Source organism: Microtus pennsylvanicus, chromosome 10 (assembly GCF_037038515.1).
Source record: "Microtus pennsylvanicus isolate mMicPen1 chromosome 10, mMicPen1.hap1, whole genome shotgun sequence".
Classification (NCBI taxonomy): domain Eukaryota; kingdom Metazoa; phylum Chordata; class Mammalia; order Rodentia; family Cricetidae; genus Microtus; species Microtus pennsylvanicus.
In genome coordinates, this window is record NC_134588.1 from 38,041,625 (window position 1) to 38,068,162 (window position 26,538).

At 39.7% G+C, this 26,538-nt stretch overlaps 1 protein-coding gene across 1 annotated transcript; it reads right to left on the reverse strand.

The window, feature by feature from the left end:
• Positions 1-1,899: 1,899 nt before the first annotated feature.
• Ro60 (Ro60, Y RNA binding protein) lies at positions 1,900-26,533 on the reverse strand. Its single transcript, XM_075988170.1, has 9 exons — positions 26,198-26,533; positions 14,847-15,447; positions 11,893-12,113; positions 10,713-10,859; positions 10,350-10,487; positions 8,856-8,972; positions 7,400-7,513; positions 7,003-7,149; positions 1,900-4,826 (listed from the first exon to the last, which is right to left on the reverse strand). The coding sequence occupies exons 2-9, from the start codon at positions 15,424-15,426 to the stop codon at positions 4,674-4,676; spliced, it is 1,617 nt and encodes a 538-aa protein (XP_075844285.1). The 5' UTR covers positions 15,427-15,447; positions 26,198-26,533; the 3' UTR covers positions 1,900-4,673.
• Between the last annotated feature and the right edge of the window lie 5 nt (positions 26,534-26,538).

Consider the following 26,538-nt stretch of genomic DNA (forward strand, 5'->3'; position numbering starts at 1 on the left):
CATTTGTTATTTTACTCAGACAGTACATTTAACAACATTATTAGTCTTTTATATGAAAAAATACTTTAGAATTGACTTTAAAGTTCACAGTGATTTTATTTAAAAATGCAAATAGTTACCAAATAGAAAGATATGAATGCCAATATACATCATCATAAGGCTTTTTATACTGTAAGCTCAGTGTATATATGTGCACGGACACTCAGGTGGACACTTTGTAGACTTGGAGTCTATAATGATGGAAAAACAGGATTAAGCCTCACTTTCTGAAACAGTCAATTATTAGATTCCTTATATAGTACAACACTTCTCTTTTTAATGTTTATCAATAATCACAAACAGATTCTGAGTAATTGATCTTACTGAATGGCCATAAAATTTCTGGAATACCTATAAAGGTAATCTCTTGATTTAGGGAGAGAATGTATCAATGCAGGTATTACTTTAGTAATTTGGAAAGGTACTTTATTATTTTGTATTTATTTTTATTTTTTATGTGTATTGGTGTTTTGCCTGCATGTATGTCTGTGTGATGGTTTAAGATCACCCAAAATGGAGTCACAGACAGTTGTGAACTGCCACGTGGGTGCTGAAAATTAAACCCAGGTCCTCTGGAAGAGCAGTCAGTGGTCTTAACCACTGAGCCATTTGTCTAATCCTGAAAATTATGTTCTTAAATTTATATAAAATGAAAAACAACCTGCAAGAGATTTACCCTAGGCCTGAATGTGGACGACTTTCTGGTCATGCAGTTTATTACCCAATTGAATCAAACTGGTAAAAAGACAAAAATGTGAAAAGACTTGCCAAGGAGAAAAACAGACCTGAAATAATCTTTCATGAAATAAGAGATTAACAAGAATCAGGAAAACAACGTCAATTCAGAGTTAATACTGGCTCAGTTCACCGCAGCACCCATCGTCTTTTCTGATCTTTCCTTATGGCTGAATGACATTTCTCCAAGAAGACAATTTGTACCTTCACAAAACTAACCTAATCCAAGACTAGATTTTCCACTCTGAGTTACTGTTAACAGAAGCTCATCACACAGTCACCAGATCTGCTGCAGTATCTTTGTTTCCCACTTTTCCACACACATGCAACATTACAAATGCCATTGCATGCACGTGATCAGAGAATAGCTTGTAGGAACTATTTCTCTCCTCTTACCATGTAGGGTCCAGGAACTGAGCACAATTTTGTTAGGCTTGGTGGCAAGTGTTTTTACCCATGAAGACATCTTGCCAGTCCTGTGACAATATATTTAAGTCACACCCACACACCCAACAACAACCAAAAAAAACCAAAACTCCAAGAACTTACAACGATTTAGCCTTCATTTCCTGCTTAGATGGTTCTTAATAGTTATATTCTCAAATTTATACTGCTTTGATTTTTTTCAAAATCTAGAAAAGTGAGAACAACCCATCAAACGGTGTTTTGTCAGTTGCAGACTTGTTACTCAACTAGGTTACTACAAGCAAATGCCTGTCAGTAACAGCAAGGTGGTATGTTAATTTTGAGCTTTGCTTCCATTCTTTCTTGAAGTATATTTCTTCTTTCACTTTAATCAGAGAATAGTGAGATCTTAGTGTTTGTAATTAAAAATTATATTGAACTTGTATTGAAAGGCCTCCTTTCTGGTTTCAATTTTAGGTAAATATTAAGCTGCTGGTTCTTCTACGATCTAAGAATAAGATACGTTAATTTGTAGAAGAGCCAAATTTTAACAGCTATGTTAAACTGTTGTCTCTAAGGACACAGCACTTGAAAAGAAGCAAGAGGCTGCAAAGGGCGAAGTAAATTCTACTCGCTAGCATACTCCTCACACTCTTAAAGCATTCACTACTAGTTTTTATTAAGTGCAATTCTACTAATAGAAAACGCTGAGACGAAAAGATTGGTGTTTTGTTTTACTAATAACAACTAAATCCTGTAAATATTTACATAGTATTTAGGAAATAAAGTTTATTTTTCTTAAGATTGTTTTTTAAAGCAGTATTTTTCATACTATTTACTTAAGAGTAACCCTAGTGGTAATTTGGAAAATAAAACTTGTTTACCACTTGAGTATATCCTATGCTTCATGAGGTAAATCCTTTCTATGGGGCTATATTACATAGCAACATAGGCTGTTAAGACATAATTGTGTTTGAGTTATTCCAAATTAAAAAAAAATATGTTCACAATTTCCTAAAGCAATTTATGCATATCATCAATTCCTAATGTCCGAATAAACTTTTGCATAATTCTACCATATCTCTTATTAAAGCAATGTGCTCCCATGTAGGAGAAAGAAAAGGCTAGAATGGTAACCAGAGTGGCAAAGCCTTCTTAGGCCACCTGTCTCCAAAATCATCCAGCCTTATGCTCGGGATGGTGGCATATGTCTATAACCCCAACACTTGGGAGGCGGAAGCAGGAGAACCTCTGTGAGTTTGAGACTAGCCTGATCTACATAGCTCTAGGACAGCAGAAAAAAAAGTTATTTAAGATATCTTTCCAGTCTGAATTTTTGTGATTTGAAGATAAAACAGCTTTCAGTGGGGTCTTCTTTTGTTTTCTGTTTTTCTTTCTTAATATTTTTTTTTTTTGGAGAGGGTCTCACTACTTATACCTGTCCAAACCTCCCGGTACTAGGAATAAGGCTTGTGCCACCACACCTGGCTCCTGTCTTCAATCTTAACCTATTTAATTAGGCCTACCTAAATACTGTAGAAGGGTCACCTCTAATCTGAATTCTCTGATGGATTAAATATTTGCTCCTAGACATACTCTGCTTGCCTAAAAGCACTATCCAAATAGCACAGAAACAAAAGAAGCATTTATATAATAATCCATGTAACATTTAATAATAAGTTAAATCATATTAAAACTAGATCCTGGGTTTAAAGAAGTCAATAGCTCTCATGTAATTCTTAGAGTTTTTCTTAAATTCAGTTTGAATATGAAACTTTAATGTATCAAAAGTAAAGATGTGAAATTCCCCATGTGACCAGGGTTAAAGCCAGAACAACATCAGAAGCCATGGTGTTTAGAGTGGAAGGTAATACTTACTATCTTTGCTAACCACACTGTAGAACTGTTACTGGCTTGAAAGAATACCTACAGGGGGTGGGAGGCTGGCAGAGAAAGAAAGAACAGCTACATATTCAACCTCACTAATATAGGAAATCTATCGGAAGGGAACATGATCCGATTTTTAGAGCCTAATTTTCTTAGGAAAAAGAAGAACATGTATACACAAATTTTCACAATAGCAAAGACACTTCCCTCCCAAAATAAAAAACTTTACCCTCTAAATAATAAGGTTATGTAACCTACACTTTCTAGTTTTGAGTTTTCATATAAAGTGAGAGGGCTTTATAAGCCCTCAGTAAACCTTCAATATTTAAAGAATACATAAAAAATTAAAGTTTTAGTATAAACTACCTTAGAGCCTTTCAATAGGCCACTTTCATGCTAAACCTCCCAATGAAAATGTGACTGCTCGAGAAAAGAATGTATGTTAGTATGGCAAAAAAGAAGTTTAAGTTACACAAAACATGTTTTTAGATTTCCTGCACAGACTGACTGGTTGATAGCTGCCTACTCTAAAATTGCCTTTGAACTTGAAGGATCTAGCTTGCTTTATTATTTCTATACTTTCTATAATTTCTATATTCCTATCCAATAAGAAATAAGACACAAGATGAGTAGTGGACACAAATAGAAAAGACTACAGATAAAATTAATATTAGAAAAATATAAAAAGTAGTTCAAGGTATTTTAGAGGTATGGGAAGAGTTTAACAGTTGAGATTTTAATTGTTATACTACCAGGATTATGGATGGGGGGACTTAAACATGGAAACATTTTGTTTCCATAAAAAAGACGAAAATAGGAAAGTGTTAAGTATGAGACACTACTGATGCTCAGAGGGAATCCTTAAGTGTGTCTTCACTTACGGCAGTAAATACAAGGACACAATCAAATTCCTCCGCTTACACAAACTCAAGTCCCTTAGGGATGGCCATCATGATCTGACCAAATGGCAACAAAGTCTAGCAAGTACAAACAAAACACCTGAAATAAAACACCCTTTTCATTGATAAGAAAGCTGTTGTTCATATGATCTTAGAAAACTCTGGATTTTAAAACTCATTCATAATTTAGTTGTACCAAGTGTCTTAGTATTTTTTTAAACCCCTTTGTATAAAGTTTACCCTGTGAGGTTCATTTCCATCACAGTCACATGGTCTAGTGCACTTCAGAGTATTTGGACATTATAAAAACTGTCCATTTCCAATGAAAACATTTAAGAAAGCAAGCACTTCTCAAACAGTGACATGTGAGGCTACTTACACTTTTGCATCTTAGCTGCTGAAAGTACAAATGAGTGATTCACCGGAGCAAAACACGACGATTTTACAGTGTCTATTAAAAAGAAGTTCTCTATAGAGAAAGCTACAGTATCCTGAAGACTTCTCAAGAGCTACTGAGTACATGCACCTTTGGGCTCAACATGATCTTCCTTCCTTCCTTCCCTCTTTTCCTGCTCTTGGCAAAGTCCATTTCCATCACGCACACACCGATGACACTTCTCACTACTGCATTTAGCTGGGAAGTAGCTGTAACTTTTCTGTGAAGCCCACTACAGCAGTGAACCCCTCAGGTCATTCTGGTACTTATGGTTAAATTACATCCAATGTAAAATTTCGAATTACATCCAGAGACGACGTATCAAAGCCGCACATATCCAACATGCCTCTATCGTCTGGGTCTGCGATGGTAAAACCATTTGATGTCATCCCACAAACAATCAATTTAGCAGGAATATCCATTTTCTGTATGGAAAATAGAGGGGAAAGCAAATACATATATAATTATATGCAATAAAAACAAAAAATTAAGATCTTTTGTCAGGCTGGTCTAGAACTCACAACCATGGTCCACCCTACCAAATTCTGAGATTGCAGTGTGCACCACCAAGTCCAGCTTACAATTTCGATATGTACAATAAATCTTACCCTCCAGAACTATTGTTCTGCCCCATTCTCTCTCTGACTCTCTGCTCCGTCTCCCATCTGTTTCTCTCTCTTCTTCCTACCAATCCTTTGTGCTATGGATCAAACCAGGACCTTGAGTATAACAGATAAGCTTTCTACTACTGAGCTATAATCCCAGTCTCTTGATATGTAGTTAAGATCACAACAACTAATTATTAAGAAAGAAACAATCAATGAAGGTTCATTTTTATAACAAACCAATGAAAAAAAATATATTTAAAGACTTGATAAACTTTCCTTGAGAGAGGATTTCACATAGCCCATGCTGATCGCAAACTTGGTATATAGCTGAGGATGACCCTTCTCTCTCTATCTTCCAAATGCTATGACTATAGGCAAGTATCACCATCCCAAGTTTTATGCAGTACTAGGGATTGAGCTTTCATGTATGGTAGACAACTACTTTACCAATGGAGATACATATCCAGCCCATACTTATATAATGTGATGAGATCTCACTATATATGTAGCACAGGCTAGTCTTGAACTCCTTATATAGCTTAGACTGGCCTCAAATCAAAGATCGTCTTGCCTCAGACTCTTTTGTTTAAAGACTTTATTTTTAATGTGTATATGCGTGATGCATGTGGTTGCAAATGCATTAGATCTCTTAGACCTGGAGTTATTGGCAGTTATGAATCCCCCAATTAGGTGTAGAGAAATGAATTCAGATTCTCTGCAAGTGCAGTGTGCTCTTAGCTACTGAGTCACCTCTCTAGTCCATTGCCTTCTTCTCTTGAGTACTAGGATTACATGCTTAGTCACCACGCCCAGTTCTGAAGATAAATTTGTTTTGGACACAGGTAAAACTGTTGTACCAACTCTAAGATGTATGGACTATTACCTACTATGACATTTTATCAGCTAACTAATTTGTGCAGAATCCAGTTAGAAGAGACTTAGGACTTATATTTATGTTGTTAAATATTTATTGAAGATGTGTTAAAATTGTTTATGCTGTGGAATATTTGTTTAATGATGCAAAGATGTGTTGCATTATTTTATGTTGCATTTGTTTAACTCTGTGAAGCTGTGTTACTTTGTCTGCCTAAAACACCTGATTCATCTAATAAAGAGCTGAATGGCCTGTAGCTAGGCAGAAGAGAGAAACAGGAGGGCTGGCAGGCAGAGAGAATAAATTGGAGGAGAAATCAGGAAAGAGAAGATCAGGGAGCAAAAAGAGGAGAGGAAGACTCCAGGGGCCAGTCACCCAGCTACACAGCAAGCCACAGAGTAAGAAGTAAAGAAAGGTAAATAATATATAGTAAGGTAAAAGCCCAGAGACAAAAGATAGACAGGTTAATTTAAGAAAAGCTGGCTAGAAATAATACTATTTCTTACGTTATGGCACTCAAAAGCAAAGCACTCATGGGAAACCAGAAGCCTACCGGTGGGGTTTGACTCAGCAGATGTCTGATGGGGTTGGCGATTTACATTTCTAACATGAACACCCAAGCTTGTGGGAAAATTATGTTGTGAGAACCAGTGTTTTTCACAGCAAGTTCTGCTTATCCTTCTAGCCATGTGAGCCACATGTTCATGCTCAATAGCCTAGTGACCAACCTCCAAAAAGGACACAATAGTAACAGAACATTTTTGTCAAGGAGAATGTCAATACAGATATATCCATGAAATTTAGAAGACAGACTGAAAAACGTACTGTAACTTTATGTAGTTCTTTAAACTTACAAATGATAATTTAATTTTTCAAGGAATGCAACGTATCATTAACAATATTAGCTGCGGTCAGATACTTACTTGGTCATCTCAAAGCTGCTGGCAAAGGGCATTCTTACTACTATTTAGCACTGGAACTGGGTGATGTATGTGTAGTCCCTACCTTTTTACTTTAAGTACTGCTGAGCCCATCTGCCACTGGCTTTCCTACACAAATGAAGAGAACATAGTCAAAGGGAAGGAAGTACTGTCTGGTGTGCACAGGTTTGTGCTTTACCTTTCGGTACTCCCTCAGGGCAACAGCAGGAGGCACCTGTCCTGCATAGGTCTCATTATCAGTGAAGACAATGAAGACATCGGCAGCTGTGTTTGTCTTCTGGGCCCAGATCATTGGAAGAGAGCAATTGGTGCTACCTGCTGGGACCTATCTCAGGGAAAGAAAGACAGTAAAATAAAATTACCTCAATGTCTATCACATGTCTCAAATGAATACATAGAAGCTCTAATTTTTAGAGCACCATTTTGTGTAAAACCAGTATCAAGGCTTCGCCACGCCTGCACATAGATATTTTTGGTTGTGCTTGCTATGGGAAGTTAGAACAATTCCTTCCTACAGATATTATGCATACCCCAAGTAAAAAAAATAAGGTCATATAAATAAAACAGTATCTTACTTTAGTCATAGCTGTTAAAACCTGCTGCAAGGTCATGTCTGTAGTCACAGGAAACGGTACCACATCACAGGCAAAAGCAACTACTGAAGACTCTTTTTCCGTTCGTGTGACCAGCTGTAAAATGCAATGGTAACACTTTTCAGCATACTGACATAATTACAGTCTCTTAAAGGCTTATAAAACTTTATCTCTGAAAGAAACACTATGGGGCTTATTATTCCTGAACTTGAATATTTGTGTTTCAGAATACAGAGTCACAGCACTGTTGATGTCTGGTGAGATGGCTCAGTGGGCAGAGGTGCTAGCTGTCGACAATCAGAATTCAGTCACTGGAATCCACATGGTGAAAGGACAGAATGACTCCTGTGAGTTATACTCTGAGGGTCCCTCTCCCCAGGGGCCAATGCAAGCCATACATGAAAACAAATAAAAAGTATGACTCAAAAACTCTCTGAGAAACTGGTATTTACAGCACCCTCTGAGGCGAATAAACAAACATAAGCTTCTCATTTTACTAAGTTAGGAATAAAGGCACAGAAGTGAAGGGGGTTTCCTTGCCACGTGGTGTCGGAAGCACTAGTCACTAGTTTGCGCTTTTAAACATGTTTTCCTCCCTTTCTTCCTTCCTCATTGCCCCCACCCTTTCTGTGTGTAGCCTTGGCAGTCTGGGAACTCTCTCCCTGGACCAGGCTGGCCTCAAACTCACAGAGATCTGCCTGCCTCTGCCAAAATCTCTGGGATTAAAGGTGTGTAGCACCTCTGCCCTGCTAAACATATTTTTTTTCTAATTATCATCTACTTTTGCAAATACTAGTAACCTTTAATCTTGCTATAAAATTTGGCAGCTCAATTCTGACTGTTCCTTACACATGCATCCTCAGTATAACTGAAACGTTGTCTTTAGATATAAAATGGTAAACATTACATAAATGGACTGACAAAATGAGTGAAAAACAACTCTTTTTATTTGTTCTGCTTTTGTTTTATTTTATGTGCACTGGTGTTTTGTCTGAATGTATATCTGTTGTGAGGGTGTCTGATTCCTTGGTACTGTAGTTACAGACAATTGTGAGCTGCTACATGGATGCTGGGAATTGAACTTGGATCCTTTGGAAGTGTAGCCAGTGCTCTTAAGTGCTAAGCCATCTCTCCAGCTCTGAAAAACTAATTCTTTTTTTTCTTTTATAAATATTTATTTATTTATTATGTATACAATAGTCTGTCTGTGTGTATGTCTGCAGGCCAGAAGAGGGCACCAGACCTCATTCCAGATGGTTGAGCCACCATGTGGTTGCCGGGAATTGAACTCAGGACCTTTGGAAGAGCAGGCAATGCTCTTAACCACTGAGCCATCTCTCCAGCCCCGAAAAACTAATTCTTGATGATGTTTACCTTTACGGTTTTACTTTAAACACATTTTGGGGGTGGGAAAGCTAAATTGTTTTGGGAGTCTTACCATGCACATTGCTGCAGCAACAGTACTAGCAGTGAGTATATTCCCCAAAACTCTCTGGTTCATAGAGGCACTGACATCAACAGCCAGTAGGAAACGCTTCCCAGTTGGCTCAACCATCTAAAAGGCAAACAAAGTAGTCACAACAAAGGCAGATTAAGCTGGAAAAAAAAATTGTATTTCTTCATCTTCCATTCAAAAGGATCCCAGAGGAAAGGCCTGGTTTTTTGATATGTAAGTTAAGTGCCTATTATTTTTAAAACTCCACCTCTTATTAACTGGTAAAACGAAGAAAACAATGTAACCCATTTAATTTTACTTAAAGAAGCTATGGTCCTAGTTTGAAAGACTTTTCTCAATGAAGTAACATGGAAACATCTAAGATTTATTTATTTTTTTTACTGTGGAAAAAGATAAATAACATTATAAACAATAATGTTTAGCCATTTTTAAGGGCATAATTGCGTGGCATTAAGTCTATATTTACAGCTTACAAGCACTGCCTCTATTTCTAGATACTCTTACTATCACAATAGAAACGTCATCCGATTAAGCAGCAACTTTAAGCTTATGCATTCACCTTGAGCAGCCTTGCACCTTCCAGGCCTTTTCTGGCTCTACAGTGTGTAGTGTGCTTCAGAAAGTGAAACACCTGGGCACCTTTTGGTTCCTTGAATAATGCTGTAATGGACACTCGATACAAATACAAGGTCAAATACCTCTTTTTGGTCTTCCGGGTCTCTGTCTCTCTGTCTCTGGCTGTCTGTCTGTCTGTCTGTCTGTCTGTCTCTCTCTCTTTCTCTCGACTGGGTCTCTCTATGCAGTTTTGGCTGTCTTGGGACTTGCTCCATAGACCAGGCCATTCCCCAGGTAACCTCATATTAGAAAAGAAAGAGCAAAAGTACGCTTGCACATCCTGACCATCTGTCAGGATGGAATGGGTCTACTTGTAAAAACCATCTTAATCTCAAAAGAACAGAGTAATCACGTCCTGAGTCAGAATGTGTAGCGACACTTATCAACCATTCTGAGCAATGTCCAAACTCTCTGACAAGGTAGAGATAGGCTCACACTTTTGGGCGTCCACAATCCAGAAAATTTTGAAATAAAAAATTTTTAACTTATAGTTCTCATTTGCATTTTGAAAACCTAATTATCAAGACTGATGAGACTCAGCTCCTGATTAGCAACTGAATTTAAAAAGAATATTAAGTTGAAGGAACCCACAGAAATACAAATTCTCAAATTCAGTAAATTATCAATATGACCTTAAAATGTATTAAAATGATCTTGGGATAAATAGCTGTTATTCAGAGTAACAAGAATTTACTCATAAATTTACAACATCAGTTTTGCAGACAGCTTCATACCAATTAAGAAAAACCCATGCATATACACTTTAAACTAGATAAACTATTAATATTATTATTAAAATGTGTTTTTAAAAAATATATTAATCCACAAGTATTTTTTTAAATAAACAAAATAAGCTATTACCTTAAATGTTTTATAAAAAGCAGCATCCAATGCTTGCAAAATTTCTTTATCTGGGGTCCACTTCAGTTTTCCTCTGAGCCCATGGCCTGTTCTGTAGGTTTCTAATGCAATTAAAACATGAAATGGATGTATACAAGCCTAGAAACAGGACAGACAGAAGGTAGTTGCCAGCTTCAAGTTAAAATAACAAATATAAGTCTTCAGAGTTTTATATTACTATAGGTAATAAAGACACTTATTAAAAAAAAGAACAAATATTAAACTTAGATTTGAGAATTAAATGCAACTTGTCATGAGAGAAGTCTTAGTTCACTTGTGAGCCAACTTCTTTAGCTAACCAAGTCATGGGCCGGCCACACATACCTTTTTGAGCAGTTTTTCATTGCACAGTTTCTCACATACTAAAGATACTTCAGAATTTCCTGGTTCAAGCACTGAATTAGCAGTCATCTTTCCCAGATTCCTCAGGAGTGCAGTAAGGGGCATTTCTTGTAACAAAGCCTTCCATACCTACAGGAGGAAAAAAGGGAACAACAGAGGGTGAGTATAGCTAGAAATGTAAAAAGTTAACAGGAAATGAGTCAGTATAACATAGCTAAATCAACCATATTAACAATATATTCTGTCAAGTTTTTACTTGGGGTTTAAAGAATGCAAATAAAGTGATCAAAGGCTTATCAAGTAAGAACTTGAAGGTTTTGTGGAGAAAATACAGGGCTTTTTAAATTTTCAAGATAGTCCTTTTTTTTTGGTAGTATAATAATGTCGGTATCATCCTAATATTCAATTTTTTTTTCCTTTTTTTGGTTTTTTGAGACAGGGTTTTTCTGTGTATCAGCTTTGGCTGTCCTGAAATTTGTTTCATAGACCAGTGGGCCTCAAACTCAGAGATCTACCTACCTCTGCCTCCAAGTGCTGGGATTAAATGTGGCCCAGCTACATTGAATATTTTTAATAGGTATTACTTTAAAGGTATGTTTGGGTCTCTCTCTGTATGAGTGTGTGTGTGTGTGTGAGAGAGAGAGAGAGAGAGAGAGAGAGAGAGAATATGAATGAATGAATGAATGAATGAATGTGTGTATGTGTGAGAGAGTGAAAAGGCCTGATGTTGATGCTGGGAAGAGAGACAGAGAGAGAGAGAGAGAGAGAGAGAGAGAGAGAGAGAGAGAGAGAGAGAGAGAGAGAGAATATGAATGAATGAATGAATGTGTGTGTGTGTGTGTGAGAGAGAGAGAGAGAGTGAAAAGGCCTGATGTTGATGCTGGGAATCTTCCTTACTAGCTTCTAACTTTTCCTTTTGAGGCAGGGTCTCTCAGTCAAACCCAGATCTCCTTGATGTGCGGTCTGGTTGGTCTTGCTAGTTACCTTGCTCTGAGATTCCATCTGTGTTCCTACTGGCATATGGACACTGGCTGGTCCTCCTGCGTGTTCATCAAGTGCTCTAAACACTGAGTCACCTATCCCCTTCTCTTGTTCTGGAGTGTTGGGGATTGAACCCCGGGTCTGGAACCTGAGGTTTCTTTTTTCAAAGGAACTAACTCACCTCTTTAGACTTCAAGTGGTTTGTGAGCAGATGTTCCCTAACTAACTGGTGCTCTTCGATTAGATGAATGACCTCCAGCTCGTCTTTCGTACGCTTCACTTTCTCCACAGCCTCCAGATACTTTAACAGTTTTTCAGTCTCCACAGAAAGTGCCTTTTCTTTATACAGTTCATGAACTTCTTTCCAGCCCTTTGTGATATATTTGGTCACAACAGCAAGTCCTTTAACAAGATAAGGAATTGGAAAGGGAAGGAGGATTAGTGAAAACAGAAAGAATGTGATCAGCTTAACTAGAAGACAGGAGCTGACTCCCTTAAAGTGGGATGTTATGTTCTGCCACATAACACATTTAAGCAAATGAAGCGAGCTTTTTAAAAATACACCTTTACTGTCTACACATGTGGTGGTGGCGGAATCTGTCTATAGCTTAAACAAACTGTACTACAGAGGCAGTTCTGAGACACTGAAATTATAAACTTTGTAATAGTCTGTATTTCATGTCCATGACCTCATTCAGAGTATAGATCTATTCTGTTGATTGCCTTGGCGGGCCACTTAGTCTAGGGTTAGTAGCCCGCCTGGCAGTCAGTTATTCCAGGGTCACGGAGAGGCACTACCTGGAAGATATGGGCTAGGAGACAGGAAGAAGGCTATGCAAAGTTTGTCAAAGCCTCCGTTTATTAGGGACGAGATACAACCTTTTATAGGGTAAGGAGTTGGGGGGATGGGCACAGGGTTCTGGGCTCTTGCCGCGTGGTTCACGTTGGTCACATGGTCCTCGTTGGTCACGTAGGCAGGAGGTTATCTTCGGTCAAGTCACAGTAGGCCTGGCTTACCTAGCTCCCTAGATAGTTTGGAATGTGGGGTGGGTTCCGCTAACAGATAGCTCTCATTAACAGCCAATTTGGGTGTGGGGTAGGCTCTGTCAATAGAACCATTCTTAACACAATTAGGGGTGTGGGGTTCTCTGCAGACTCCCCAGGGTGATGGTTCCTGTAATGATTTTAGGAGGAAATTGGCTCCTGACACTATTCCATTGATTATCATACTGATTTGTCTATGCTTCATGCCCAATATTTTAAAGAATATTGTACATTCATTCCTTTTACATTTTTTTTAACAGTAAAAAGAGGTTTGGAGTGAGAAAAATCTATGCCTACAGTTTGCTTCTTGTAATATCTTTTGCTGAAAACACCTTTTGTGTTTGAAAAGACTGAACTTTGGTCAGACCATGAAACTGTTTTAATACACCTTGAGATCATCTAAAGCTATGTATTTAGCCTTCTAGTATACTGTATACTGGTTTAAGTTCAACCTGCCTTCAGAAATCAATGTAACCAGCCTTACTACGCCTTGGATTTCCCATGTAATGAGTCAGCTTTTATATCCTAAGCAAATCTTCAAGTATGTACTCTTCCATGCCTCTGAACCAGAGTAATGTATTTATGTGTATGTGTGTGTGGTGGTGGTGGTAATTATATAGGTTAAAAGCAACTTAAAATAACAAGTATCTCAGAAATGTTGGAAGCAACATATGGATATAGGTTGATAAGTAACATCGGTGCTGGTTTTAAGAGCTATTTTGATGAGTGTGGTTCAGTAAAGGAACTTCTTCCCTTGTAAACTGTGTTTTCCAGCTAAGTATTCCTCATGCCTTTTCCAGACCAGTTTTCTGTGCTCTTCTACAAATACAGAGCAAATCCCTTTGTCAGGACAGGCAACAGTAACAGATTAGAGACAAGCTACAGTCAGACAACACATAAGCCACAGACCACAGAGAAGTGAGAATTCAAATTTGGGCTCATTATTGGTCTAAAGTACTCCAATAGGGAATATCTTTTTTTTTTTTATTCCTTAATGCACATATCTGATAAACTGTGATCTTTCTACCTCTTAATCTCCAAATCTATAATGGGTAGAGATTAATAAACTCAGGTAAAACACAGAAACAGGTCATGGTGACCTAAAAACTATGGCCAGAGAGCCATGGTAAAAAACATGGCCAGACAGCATCAGCTGACACACACTGGTTTAGTGCTTCCAAAAACAAAAACAAAAAACCCCACAAGAAATCCCCAAACAAACCAAAAACCAACCAACCAAACAACAACAAAACCTTTCCAAAAGCCTTGAGCCAGGCCTCTTGCATAGGCCTCTAATTCTAGCTTCTCAGAGGTCGAGGCAGGAGCATAGTAAGTTCAAGGCTAGCCTGGGCAATTTAGTGAGACCTTGCTTCAAAATAAAAACTTTGGAGTGTGGGAAATACAGCTCAGTGATAGAGTTACATACCTCAATTGTGTATCGCTTACGTCTAATCTTGGAAGGTCAAGATGAATAAATGAGCAATAAGAATAATAAAAGGGTTGAGAATACAGTTCAGTGCTTCATGGAGTACTTGCCAACCATGTGTGAGGCTTCAGGTTCAACCCTAGCACCATGGTCAGCACATCTGGAGGCCGGTCAGAATACAGATTTTTATATCAAGTCTTCTGACTTCTTAATATACTGACAAAACTTATTTTTCTTAAAATATTTTTATAGGCTAAATAAAACATATCTCTAAGTAAAACTGAAACAGCCTATGTGCTATTTTTGAACTCTAATTTAGATAATTTGATCAAAATTTAGTATTAACATGCAGGAATTTCTATAGTATTGTAACTTGCTATCTTACAGATTTAAGACAAAGCTGTCTTAAATGCTTCACCTAGAAGCATCTTCTATGTTGTTTTTCCAATAAAAATAAAAATTCCTTAAACCTAAATATTAAAAACTTAAAAGTATAAAATCAGCATGTTCAAACTTTGGCAGGTCCTTTGTTTCAAACTGATTTTAAATATGTCTGGATTAATTAAACATGTTTTGTGAATAAAAGCTAATTCTAGAAAATGAATGAAATTTTGCTACTTAACAACCACCTACGTCTCCTACCCATTAGGGAATCTTATGCTTACCTTCGCTGGAAGGTTTAAGATGTGACAGTCTTAGGAGATCTTTGTGAGACCAGCCATTCCTTTGCTTATACTTTGTAACTGCCAGAGCAATGGCCATGCCACCTTTTTCATTGTACCAGTCTGCCACGGCCTTCCGGAGAGCACGCCCCCACATTCCACACTTCATGCTTTCCTTCAGATCTTTCTTAAACTGGATAAAAGTGAAGAGATGGGTTGGAATGCGGCAAACTTCGGGGACAGCTTTAAAGGCTGCCTGTTTGGTCTTTGTGTCCGAACACTGGGAACAAATGGCAAGCGCAAACAGCAAGGGCTCTTGTTTTGCAGTCCTGCCTTCCTGACTAAACGACCTGATTTCCTGTATCACTTCACCTCCTCTGCCATCTTCAATCAATCTTACTAAGGCTTCGGCATTTTCGAGACCCAGCTTCTGTTCTTTGATATAGTAGGTACCACCTTCAGAACCAAAACACAAGAAGCGGTGCAGTCGGTTCATGTCTGTGACCTGCCATATGCATTCGCCCTCCGAGTTGGCCACTTGACTCTCACTCAGTGGCTGCAACTGGTTTGCAGATGCTTCCATCTTCCTTGTCCTTTGGAAAACCTATCAAAAAGACAAAGTGCAATTACAGTTAAATGGATTCAATACATCTTATAAAGGCAAACAATAGTAAATCTCTGCTTATTGAAATGTTTTGAGCTTTTTAAAATTTCAAAACATCTTTTGAATTCAGTAAGTTTTTCTCAGTAAAACATTACTAAAAATGTCATGAAAAATTAGAAAAGGCAGAAATATAAAAAAAACACTCAAAATCATGTGACCATCCAACAGTGACTTAGAGTAAGACCTTGCTTATGATTTAAAACTTTTATTATCGGGCTGGAGAGATGGCTCAGTGGTTAAGAGCATTGCCTGCTCTTTCAAAGGTCCTGAGTTCAATTCCCAGCAACCACATGGTGGCTCACAACCATCTGTAATGAGGTCTGGTGCCGTCTTCTGACCTGCAGACATACACACAGAATATTGTATCCATAATGAATAAATAAATATTTAAAAAAAAAAAACTTTTATTATCTACTCATATTTTTATAACCTAGAGAAATCCCACTTTTTCAACAACAGCAGCAAGTAGTATAACGATCACAAATAACTAATTTTAAAATACAATATATTATGTCTAATTAATTATACAATATATAATACATTGTTATACATGAATTATACCACTTATTAATCAAGTAGGTCGGTGTGAGAGCTAAGGTCCAGATAAGGACAAAAAGGGAGCAACTATAGACATCAGCTCCCTAAAGAAAAAAAATCATCTCCCTAAAGAACTGTGCATTTCTGGTCTCCATTCTAACATCTGCCTTCACAGGAGACCACAGGGAAGAGGAGTCCAGGGAAATAATGTCTGGCTATGTCCAATGCTTGGAGATCATCATCTAAATAAGAATGATGGGAACGGCTATCGCCGTGGCTTGGAAAAGAGAAATGGCTAGCCAATCCAAGTGCAGCGGAGTGACAGAAGAGGCTGAGCCAGTGAGAACAGGAGATGCAGTAGGAAGCGAATCCATAGATCTACTCCCCCCCCCCCCAGGGTTTCTCTGTGTAGCTTTGTTTGGAGCCTGCCCTGGAACTCACGTTGTAGACCAGGCTGGCCTCGAACTCAGAGATCCGCCTGCCTCTGCCTCCTTAGTGCTGGGATTAGACATGCGCCACAACTGCCTGGCTCAGATCCGCTCTCTTTACAGAAGCACAATTCTGAGCTATAAAGGAAGGTAGGACAAAAACTGCAACCTGGAAGAAAACTTTCTTGCTGTTTTCAGGAGTGTGCTACTGAGGGTGGTGTTGAGTCAACCTGGAGAATGGGTGACAACCGAGAGAGGATAACTGAGCAAGCGAGACTCCTAAAAGAACAGGACAGAAAAGGTTACTGAGTTTGAAATTGGTCCGGGGTGACAAAAGAGAGACACTGCCTTCTCTGAGAGCAAAAGATGTGCTAAGAAAGAGAGCCGAATGAGATGAGAAATGAAGAAAGTCCCATCTGGCGGAACATGCAGCGTTTCCCATGGTAGGTGGGGAAGCCAGGTAGCCTGGGGACCTGGGGTATCACACAACAAACAATGGTGTGGGGATACATGTACGAGGAGATGGGACAGTCTTACATTCTGAATGGGACAGAGGGGACAGTGATTATAATTTACACAGGAAATATCAGAGTCAAGATATCAAATTAAACCTCAAAGCTGCTTATGTTTGGCCAAGTGTAGGGTAGGGCTCATATAGTTGCAGAGAAAGTGACCACATCAGGAATTAGAGAGGGCTTCAGAGTTATAGAGGACAGGCTGAAATTCCTGGCACTTAAAGTCTCTGAATGAAATAAAATTTATGCCCTAGCGCTGAACCTTGCATGGGCAGCTGTATATGGCAGTTTTGTTGAATTTGTCCATATTGGCTTTCATGGTTTAAGTTGATGAGGATGACTGGCTAGATCTCAGATCTCATTACAGATGGTTGTGAGCTACCATGTGGTTGCTGGGAATTGAACTCAAGACCTTTGGAAGAGCAGGCAGGGCTCTTAAGTGCTGAGCCATCTCTCCAGCCTGCTTAATGCCTCTACTACTATTTTATCCCTTAGTTTGCAAAATCTTAAAAGGCAGGGGAACATTTCCAGCTACTTGCAACTTGAAAGAGTGTAGGCCCATATTTCTTTATGGTGTGGCAGCCAGGCTCTGAAGCCATAGGCCCACCTGAGGTGGTCACGTAAACCTGCAGACAGCCTGTCACTGCCCTCAACAATAGCCAGGAAGTGCTACTCCAACTCTTTTGTTATAAATGTAGATCGCCTGGGGAGAGTTGTTTGCTGAAGCTGATGACTTAATTGCAGGTGCTAATAATCTCTTTTTGTTCCCAGAAAGAGATTATTAATGAGGTATCCATCTCGGTTGAGCGGTTGGTGGTGGTGGGGAGATTAAGAAATGTTTTGAGATAATAAATGCTGGTAGATCTTTAGGATGGAGAGAAGCCTGAGATGCCCTTCTGTGATGACCTGGTAAGCCGTGTCTGGTTATTCCTTGCCCCTCATACCAGTCCAGTTAGGGAAAATAGTTTTCTATGTCAGGGCCCATGGGCCCTAACAAAAGAGAAACCCTTATCAGTTGATCTTAACAATGCATTTATTACTAGACTCTTCTTGGCTTTCAGAGAAATACGATGATGGTGCTCCAGCCCTTCTATCCCAGCCTATTCACATGTGTTAGAGGAGTAACAATGACATGACGTTTAACATTTTGTTATGTTACTATTTTTGTTTTCCTCTCCCAAGGTTCAAATGGTGATTTAAAGCTCTGAGCCCAAATTTCAAAACATATCTTTCTCATTCTTTTCATTCTATTATTCATCCCAAGTATATCTATCTATACTTTACTGGCTCCTAGTAGAGCAAAGACTGGATTTTACATTAAAATATTTCTTCTACATCTAGGACATTGTAGCTAATTAAGGCGCAATACATATTAATAGAAATCTAAATAGCATCAAAATTGATTTTGTGAATCATTTGCTTAATGGAAATAATGCAAAATGGATTTTCTTTTCTGTAATTCACTTCTTTTGAAAAGGCTTTAACATTTTGATGAAAAATTTACGATAATACTTTATGATAAATCCTGACTCTCTCTATATGTATGTGTGTGTACATGTACATATATATATTTGTTTGGTTTTGTTTTTCCAGACAGGGTTTCTCTGTGTAGCCCTGGCTGGCCTGGAACTCACACACCAGACCTGTCTTGAACTCAAGGTCTGCCTGCCTCTGCCTCCTGATTGCTGGGATTAAAGGCGTACACCACCACTGCCTAGTTATAAATATATTATATGTAGGAAATACAATCAAGAAGAAAGGTACAATAGTAGGAACTGGGCAAAAATGTCAAGTTAAAACAGTATTTCTCTGTTAAGTCTTCCTGTGGTCTCACCAACCAGGCTGGCCTCGTGCATGCAATCCTTTTGCTTTGGCCTCTAGTGTACTGAGATTACTGGTGTTTGTCACCAAACTTACTTCAATGACTTTAAATGAAATACAATTTATGAGAACGCATTATCTCATTCTGAAGTCTGCACTATTCTTCAACAGACTAGACCAAACCAAAACATAGTGATTACAACATGATTATGTGTTAAATGCTATAGAATCAAACCGAAAATTTAAGGGACTAGATAGATCCTCCAAAAGACCTCCTAGAATACAGGAACTGCTAATCAACAAGTCCCTCCTAATTTAATTCTTATAAAATAGTAACTGATCCTAACTAGGTAGTCTTCTATTATTATTTTCTCTTCACCTTCAAAGATCCCTGCTTTGTCAACGTACAATTAGACTACTCTATTTTATAGAATAAGGTATTGACCAATTCTAGAATTGTACTTCAAAGACAAGTAAAATTTATATATTTGTTGTCCAAAATTTTATCTTTTGACACAAGAAGTAATTTACCAATGGGCTCTTCCCTTTGCTAATTATATCAAAGACAGCTTGTGCTCCTCCAATATTGCCTCAGCACAAACTGCTTAGCGTTTCACATGGTTCTCTGACTATACTTTCCAGGGTACAACGTGAAATAGTTGTATAGAGGAAATAGTTGACAGAGGAAAGACAGAAAGGCACTGGAAGGAAATCTATACAGGTATGATAAAGGAAAGGAGTCCCTGACTCCTCTAAAGCCGGCTTGCAACTCTCACTGCCAGAGTCAAGAGCCTCTACAGCTGACTGATACATTTCAAGATGCTATTCAAAGAGCCAAACTTTGCTTGCTGAGACTTACCTTCAACACGAGCATTCAAACAGCTGATAGTCAATCCTTGATGTGGGAGTGTCATATATCAATCTGTTGATTTCATTGTTTAAGCAATAAAGAAACTGCTAGGCCCATTTGATAGGCCCACCCTTAGGTGGGTGGAGTAAACAGAAGGGAAGGCTGGGAGGAAGAGGAAGTGAGGTCAGACTCCACAGCTCTCCTCTCCAGAGCAGACGCCTTCAGAGAGACGCCATGCTACCTGCTCCAGGGAAAAGACGCACGCTATGAAGCTCTGACCCAAGATGGACTTAGGCAGAATCTTCCCGGTAAGCGCACCTAGGGGCGCTACACAGATGATAAGAAATGGGCTAGTCCAGGTGCGAGAGTTAGCCTAGAAGAGGCTAGATAGAGATGGGCCAGAGCAGTGTTTAAATGAATACAGTGTCTGTGTAATTATTTCGGGGCATAAGCTAGCCGAGCCAGGCGGCTGGGGATTTGGGGACGCAGCCCAGCCGCGCCCATATTACTACAAATGACGCCCAGACGTGTGGCTAACTGAGTCCACAAAAAACTTGAGAAGGCTTAAAAATAAGGGAGAGAGACACAGATTTTTGCTGTTTGTTGGTGGCGTGCTGTAGAGACATTTCCTGATTCGGCAACAGCAGCGGAAAAAACGCTGTGTCACTTCAAAGCGTGGCTTCCTGGGGCTGTGCCGCCAGTGCAAACTCTTGCTTTATGTTTGTGTTCCCGGTTGGGATCGGAAGGAGAGTGCTTTGAGACCTTGACGATGACTCAGAGCTCCCCGCCTGCTCCTGGGCAGAAGGCAGAATCAGGCTTAGGCAGGCGGAAGAGCATGGCGGATTCCTGCCGCCATTCAGGGACGTGATTTTAGACTGCGCAGTGCTCTGCATGTCAGATTTGGATGTAACTTGAAAAGAATTTCTGTGCTGCACGCTCAGTCTCAGAATTAAAGTGCTGAGTGCCGCTCCTACCTGGTAGCCCCAAGAGGCTTCCTGACTCAGCTTTAGCTGCAAAACCCTGCGGCTCATTAAGAGGTCCTGCCACAAAACACTTAAACAGTGTTGATGAAAAGCTGAACGCATGCTTTTCGGTTTTCAGCCGTAGCAGGAAAGAAGCTGCGCTGTTTAAAAATGCCAGCTTTCTGGGCCATCCTGCCAGGGAAAACTCTGACTGTTTGAGGCAGGAGGGCCGGCTACTGAGAGAGGACTTGAGTGTTGTCTGTTGTAGCTTGCTGGCTGGCAGGGACCTTGCAGCCAGTACCTCAGCCATGAGGCTGGAAAGCTAAGGATCCAGCCGGCAAAGCCACGCCTTTAGTCCTACTGATATTGCTCAGTAAATTAAAGACTCATGTGGTCAGAAAAAGAGAGATATTCAGTAAAGAGAGATTCAAAGACAAAGAAAAATTTTAAATGATTTACTGTGTGTTAAAAATATACGCAAGCTAAAAGTTAAAGTTCTTAAAGTAAAAAAGAAAAGGAAGAGAGTTGTTGTGTGTACACACCTTTAATCCCAACACTTGGGAGGCAGAGGGAGATAGACCTCTGTGACTTCAAGGTGTGGTAGCACACGCCTTTAATCCCAGTGCCTAAAAGGCAGAGACAAACAGATCTCTGTGAGTTCAAGGTGTAGTAGTGTACGCCTTTAATCCCAATGCCTGGGAGGCAGAGACAGGCGGATCTCTGAGAGTTCAAAGACAGCCTGGTCTACAGATGTACGCTCAAAAAGCAAAAGTTAACCTAGGAATGTCACAGCTTAGATTCTTAAGCGCCTAGTGATTTAAAGGCGCAAATCAAAAGTGCTCCTGGATAGTAAAAAATTGCAGATTCACAATAGGACAGATTCAGACCACTGAATGAGTCACACTGTTGGATGAATGTACGTAGGCTTGGGAGAGAGAAGAAAAAGAATATAGAGAATAAAATTAATGGTTAAAAAAAAAAGTAAAAGTAAAGTCTTTAAAGAGACAGAATAAAGTAAAGTGATAGAGTAAAACTAAGCCGCGTAAAAATGAAAAATTCACAAAGAGTCTGGATTATGTACATTGTGTTTTCTTTAAAATTTTTGACTGTGAAGGAGCTAAGTACAGAGAGACATTTCATTATATGGGCTGCCAAGTGGAACCAGAACGGATATCATGAGGGTATGATTTCAGAATTTGGATCTAAGGATATGATACTTTGGAAAAGAGATTCTTCTTTTGTTTTCACAGAGGATGAGACTCTATGGATTTCTTCTATTCCGATTTGGTATGATGGACCACGTCCTCCTGAAGGGTTGCTGTGAACATCTTCAGAAAATTGCCTTGCTCAACTGCCAACTGAGATAAACCTGGCACACAGGTTACACCCTAAAATCATTAACGACGCCCCCATTCAGCAGGAAGCAGTTTGGAGAGAAAAAACTGCGCCCATGTTCCCAAAATATTGTTTATAAATGTTCTTTTACATTTAAAGGGGGAAATGATATAGGTATGAATAATTTGCATTGATAGAGATTTAAGGTCAATTTTGTTATATGTATAAATGTTTCTGATGTAACTTTTACTTATAACTGTTTTGTTATATGTAATTTTGCTATGTTAAGGTTAAAGCCTTCCTTTTTTTGTTTAAACAGAAAAAGGGGAAGTGATGTGGGAGTGTCATATATCAATCTGTTGATTTCATTGTTTAAGCAATAAAGAAACTGCTAGGCCCATTTGATAGGCCCACCCTTAGGTGGGTGGAGTAAACAGAAGGGAAGGCTGGGAGGAAGAGGAAGTGAGGTCAGACTCCACAGCTCTCCTCTCCAGAGCAGACGCCTTCAGAGAGACGCCATGCTACCTGCTCCAGGGAAAAGACGCACGCTATGAAGCTCTGACCCAAGATGGACTTAGGCAGAATCTTCCCGGTAAGCGCACCTAGGGGCGCTACACAGATGATAAGAAATGGGCTAGTCCAGGTGCGAGAGTTAGCCTAGAAGAGGCTAGATAGAGATGGGCCAGAGCAGTGTTTAAATGAATACAGTGTCTGTGTAATTATTTCGGGGCATAAGCTAGCCGAGCCAGGCGGCTGGGGATTTGGGGACGCAGCCCAGCCGCGCCCATATTACTACAAATCCTTAAGGTCAAGATATATATCTTACTCATGTATAACTTTTGATTTTAAACTTACCAGTAACTCGATTCTCATTAATTAAACTGAAATATGTACCTCATCAAACATTCCACAGTTTTATTTACAAGAGGAATTTCTTTGGAAGCAATTAGCAAACTGGCTTATTTTTCATTTTAAGCTTCACTTAGTCTTTAGATCTAAATTATGTCTTCAGAGTAATACAAATTTAAAAGCTACAACAATTACTCATACAGTTACTATTACAAAACCCAAAAGAGTCTTTGTTAATGCCCATATTCTAACCTGTCTTTTTGAGTGTCTTTTTTTCTTTGTGTGTGAGTGAGTGTGTGTGCAAGCTTAGTGACATTGGATGTTGTGAAAGGAAAGAAAATTCCTAGAAAAAAGCTCTGTGGTGTGTGTGTGTTTGTGTGTGTAAATGCTGATGAACTGATCAAGACCCTGGATAGCCCAAACAATCCTGAGAAAAAAAGAACAATTTTGAAAGGCTTACCATTCAAGACTTCAATATATCTTACAGAACCATAGTAATAAGATAAAAACGATAACTTTTTTTTAAAAAGGTACCAACTTAAAATAATAACTTAAAAAAAGAAAAAAAGACCTAAATATGACACATAACTATGGCCTTCTAATACTAGAAAAAGATGTTAATAACATATACTGGAGAAAAGACAGCATCTTCAGCAAATAATACTGTGAAAACTAAATATTCACATGCAGAAGAATGAAATCACTAAAACAGATCAAAGACCTAAGTGTGAAACCTAAATGTGAAAAAGGGTGATGGTGGTTGGGGCCGTAATTAGAAGTGGGGAGGGAGGTCATCGCAGAAGGAGAGGAAGGAAGGAGGGTAAAATAACATATGGATACCTGAAAAAGTCATAAGGAATCATATTATTATCTATTTACCTAAAATTACATACAATACATGTAAGTCTGTGTATACATATATAGTTTAAATGAAATCTATCTACCTGGGCCGACAATGCTTCCGCTATGACCCAGAGACCATCTAACAAAACCCCCAACAATAGGTATGAGAGTCCCTCTTGAGTTGATGGTCAGGGTTGTCTAAGAGATTCCCCCCAAATGACATGCTATTGCTGTTACCTATAGTTGCTTCCCAGAGCTGGAAGGTAAGTCCTTGACCAAGAGGACCCAAACTGGATCTGTCCTGAAAGCTCCCTCCCTAAGGACTAGCTTTCATGCTACCAGAAGTCACCATGCAAGCTTGCAAGAAAGGGAAGCGACTCACAGTACTACCTAGCTACAATGCCTATCTATGAACTACAATGACCAGCATGTCTTCAGACAAGACTTACACTGTCTTCTGCAATGTAAGTCAGAGGGTCCCAGCCACATCTGAGCAGAGGTCTCTGAAGAGAACTCCTTCAGGCTGCAGAGCAGGCATCTTGGAATTGCATCTTGGCATCCTGGTGACTAGGTCACCTACAGTACTTCTTTACTTATGTATATATACGCACACATATAGAGCAGGATAAAAAATTTAAATACAGAGAATTGAATGGCAGTATATTTCAAGCTATTTATATGTGTGTGTGTGTGTGTGTATAGTCACTAAGCACTGAAACACAGATTACTTTAAAATTGGCAACGTTATATGACATGGTGATACAATGCTTCCTGATCATTTCAAAACTCCTCTGGAATGTGCCAACTGCTAGGAGTATCTTAGTAATACTGATGAAGTGACTCATCCTGAGCCCCAAGACAGTTTCCAGATACCCATCAACAAACAGTAGCTTAGTTTCTGCTTTCTTCAACTGCCAGTGTGCCCATTCTCAAACCTTAAGGCTCAGATCAGTGGTTTAGAAGGCAGCTAGGCAGTCAGGCCAGTCAACATCTGGCTACCCCGCAATCTACTCCTATATAATCAAGTGTTGTAAATCTAAGTCAACAACAAGAATAAAGGTAATTCTCCTTTGAGTAGTTCGGACCTTTTTAAACACAACAGTCTCAAGAATTTATACCAGTTGAAGTTTTATTAAATCACTATAAATTTAGAAACATTAGCTGTTAAAAAAAATGACCACTCTGAGTGTTTTACACTTGATCTTGGCTATAAAGTTAACCAGTGCTGTATTGTTCTTTATGTTGCTCATTCTCTTAACTTAGAATGTAAACTAGATAGATACTAGTAAAATCTTGGTGTGATAACAATTCTGCTTCAAATTCGGATCATCCATACTACAATATATATTTTTTTACCATTACTAATATAAAGACTCCTGAATTTTCCTTCAATCTACACATCTATTAAGTCAATATCTCTTAATCATCTGTTATTTGAAAATGCTAACTTTTAGCTGGGGGTGGTGGTGCACGCCTTTAATTCCAGCACTCGGGAGGCAGAGGCTGGGGAATCTCGAATCTCTGTGAGTTCGAGGCCAGTCTGGTCTACAAGAGCTAGTTCCAGGACAGGCTCCAAAGGTACAGCAAAACCCTGACTCGAAAAAACAGAATGAAAAAGCTAACTTTTTAAAATTTATTTTTATTTATTTTTACTTTGAGAAATCAAGCAAATAAGCAGTTTCTTTTAAAATGGAAGCTAAGGCTAGTTTACATTTATTAAGTTAAACTACATTACAAAAACTAGGGCCAGAAGTTCAAATAAGTATACCGCACACCAAAGTAATAAAAATAAGTGTCTCAGGCGGGATTCAATAAAAAGTACTGAGGGCTGTGTCAAGATGTCACCCGATGGTAGTATTCTGAGCAGTATTTTTTCCTCTGGAAGTCAAAAGTCTTCCTTGGAACATGCTTGGAACAGCAGAAATCCTGAGAAAATATACTCTTTAAAACCATCTTAACACTACGGCACTCTATATGAGTCTGATGAAAGAGAATTATTAATTGAAAGTAGCCATTTTTGCTTTAATTCATCAGAACCATCTCAAGTGAAAAACGCTCATTTCTCCGTAAGGCACTGCAGCCCGACATACGAGCCTCTCATTCCTTTGGACTTCTAGGGCACATCTTTTAGGATAAAAAATAAACAAATGTTTATTATTTCTCTTAGAGAAGTTCGCTTTCCGTCTTCCCACAAAGCTCCTTCCCAAACTCGTAACCGAGACAACGCCTCTGTACCAAAGGCGCAGGAGGAGGGGGAGAAAGTGAAAAAGGGCCTTGGCAAGCCCGCCCGCCAGGAGCTCTGCAAGCAGCAGAGTTGTCCTGGGTTCCCCAAGACCCCACCCTCGGGAGCAACAGGGCCAGGCCCGAAATGTCCCGATGGGAAACCGCTCCTGCTGCCCAGGCGGTCGGGAGCACGGAGGCAACGAAGGCTTTGCCTGGCCTCTGCTGCTGGGATGCCGGTGGGACAGTGCACACCGGCCAGACTTCGAGCGCCCGGCAGGACCGCACCAAACCCGGTTCCCCATCCCACAGAGGCCTCCAGCGACCCACCTGTGCCTGGAAGTCGGTGCTCAGGACCCGTGGCGCCTAAAGGAGAATCCCTGCACAGCGCCGGCGGCCAGAAAGGGCGAGGGCAGCTCCAGGTCCAGGTCCAGGTCGGAGCGAGCCCCGCCCCTTCTCTAGGCCCGCCCCTCCCATCGCTCCGCCCCGGCTCCAGAGTGCCAAGGGTCCCGGATGTGCCTCCCGTGGACGCTCCGAGGCCCCGCCCCTTCTCCCGCCGGGCGATGGGCGCTCTACGGATGCTGAGAGGCCGAGGCGGCGGAGGAGGAGTTTCGACGTCTCCCGGGCGGCTAGAGCGTCTCTTGGCGCGTCCGTCGCGCGGCAGGTGACGG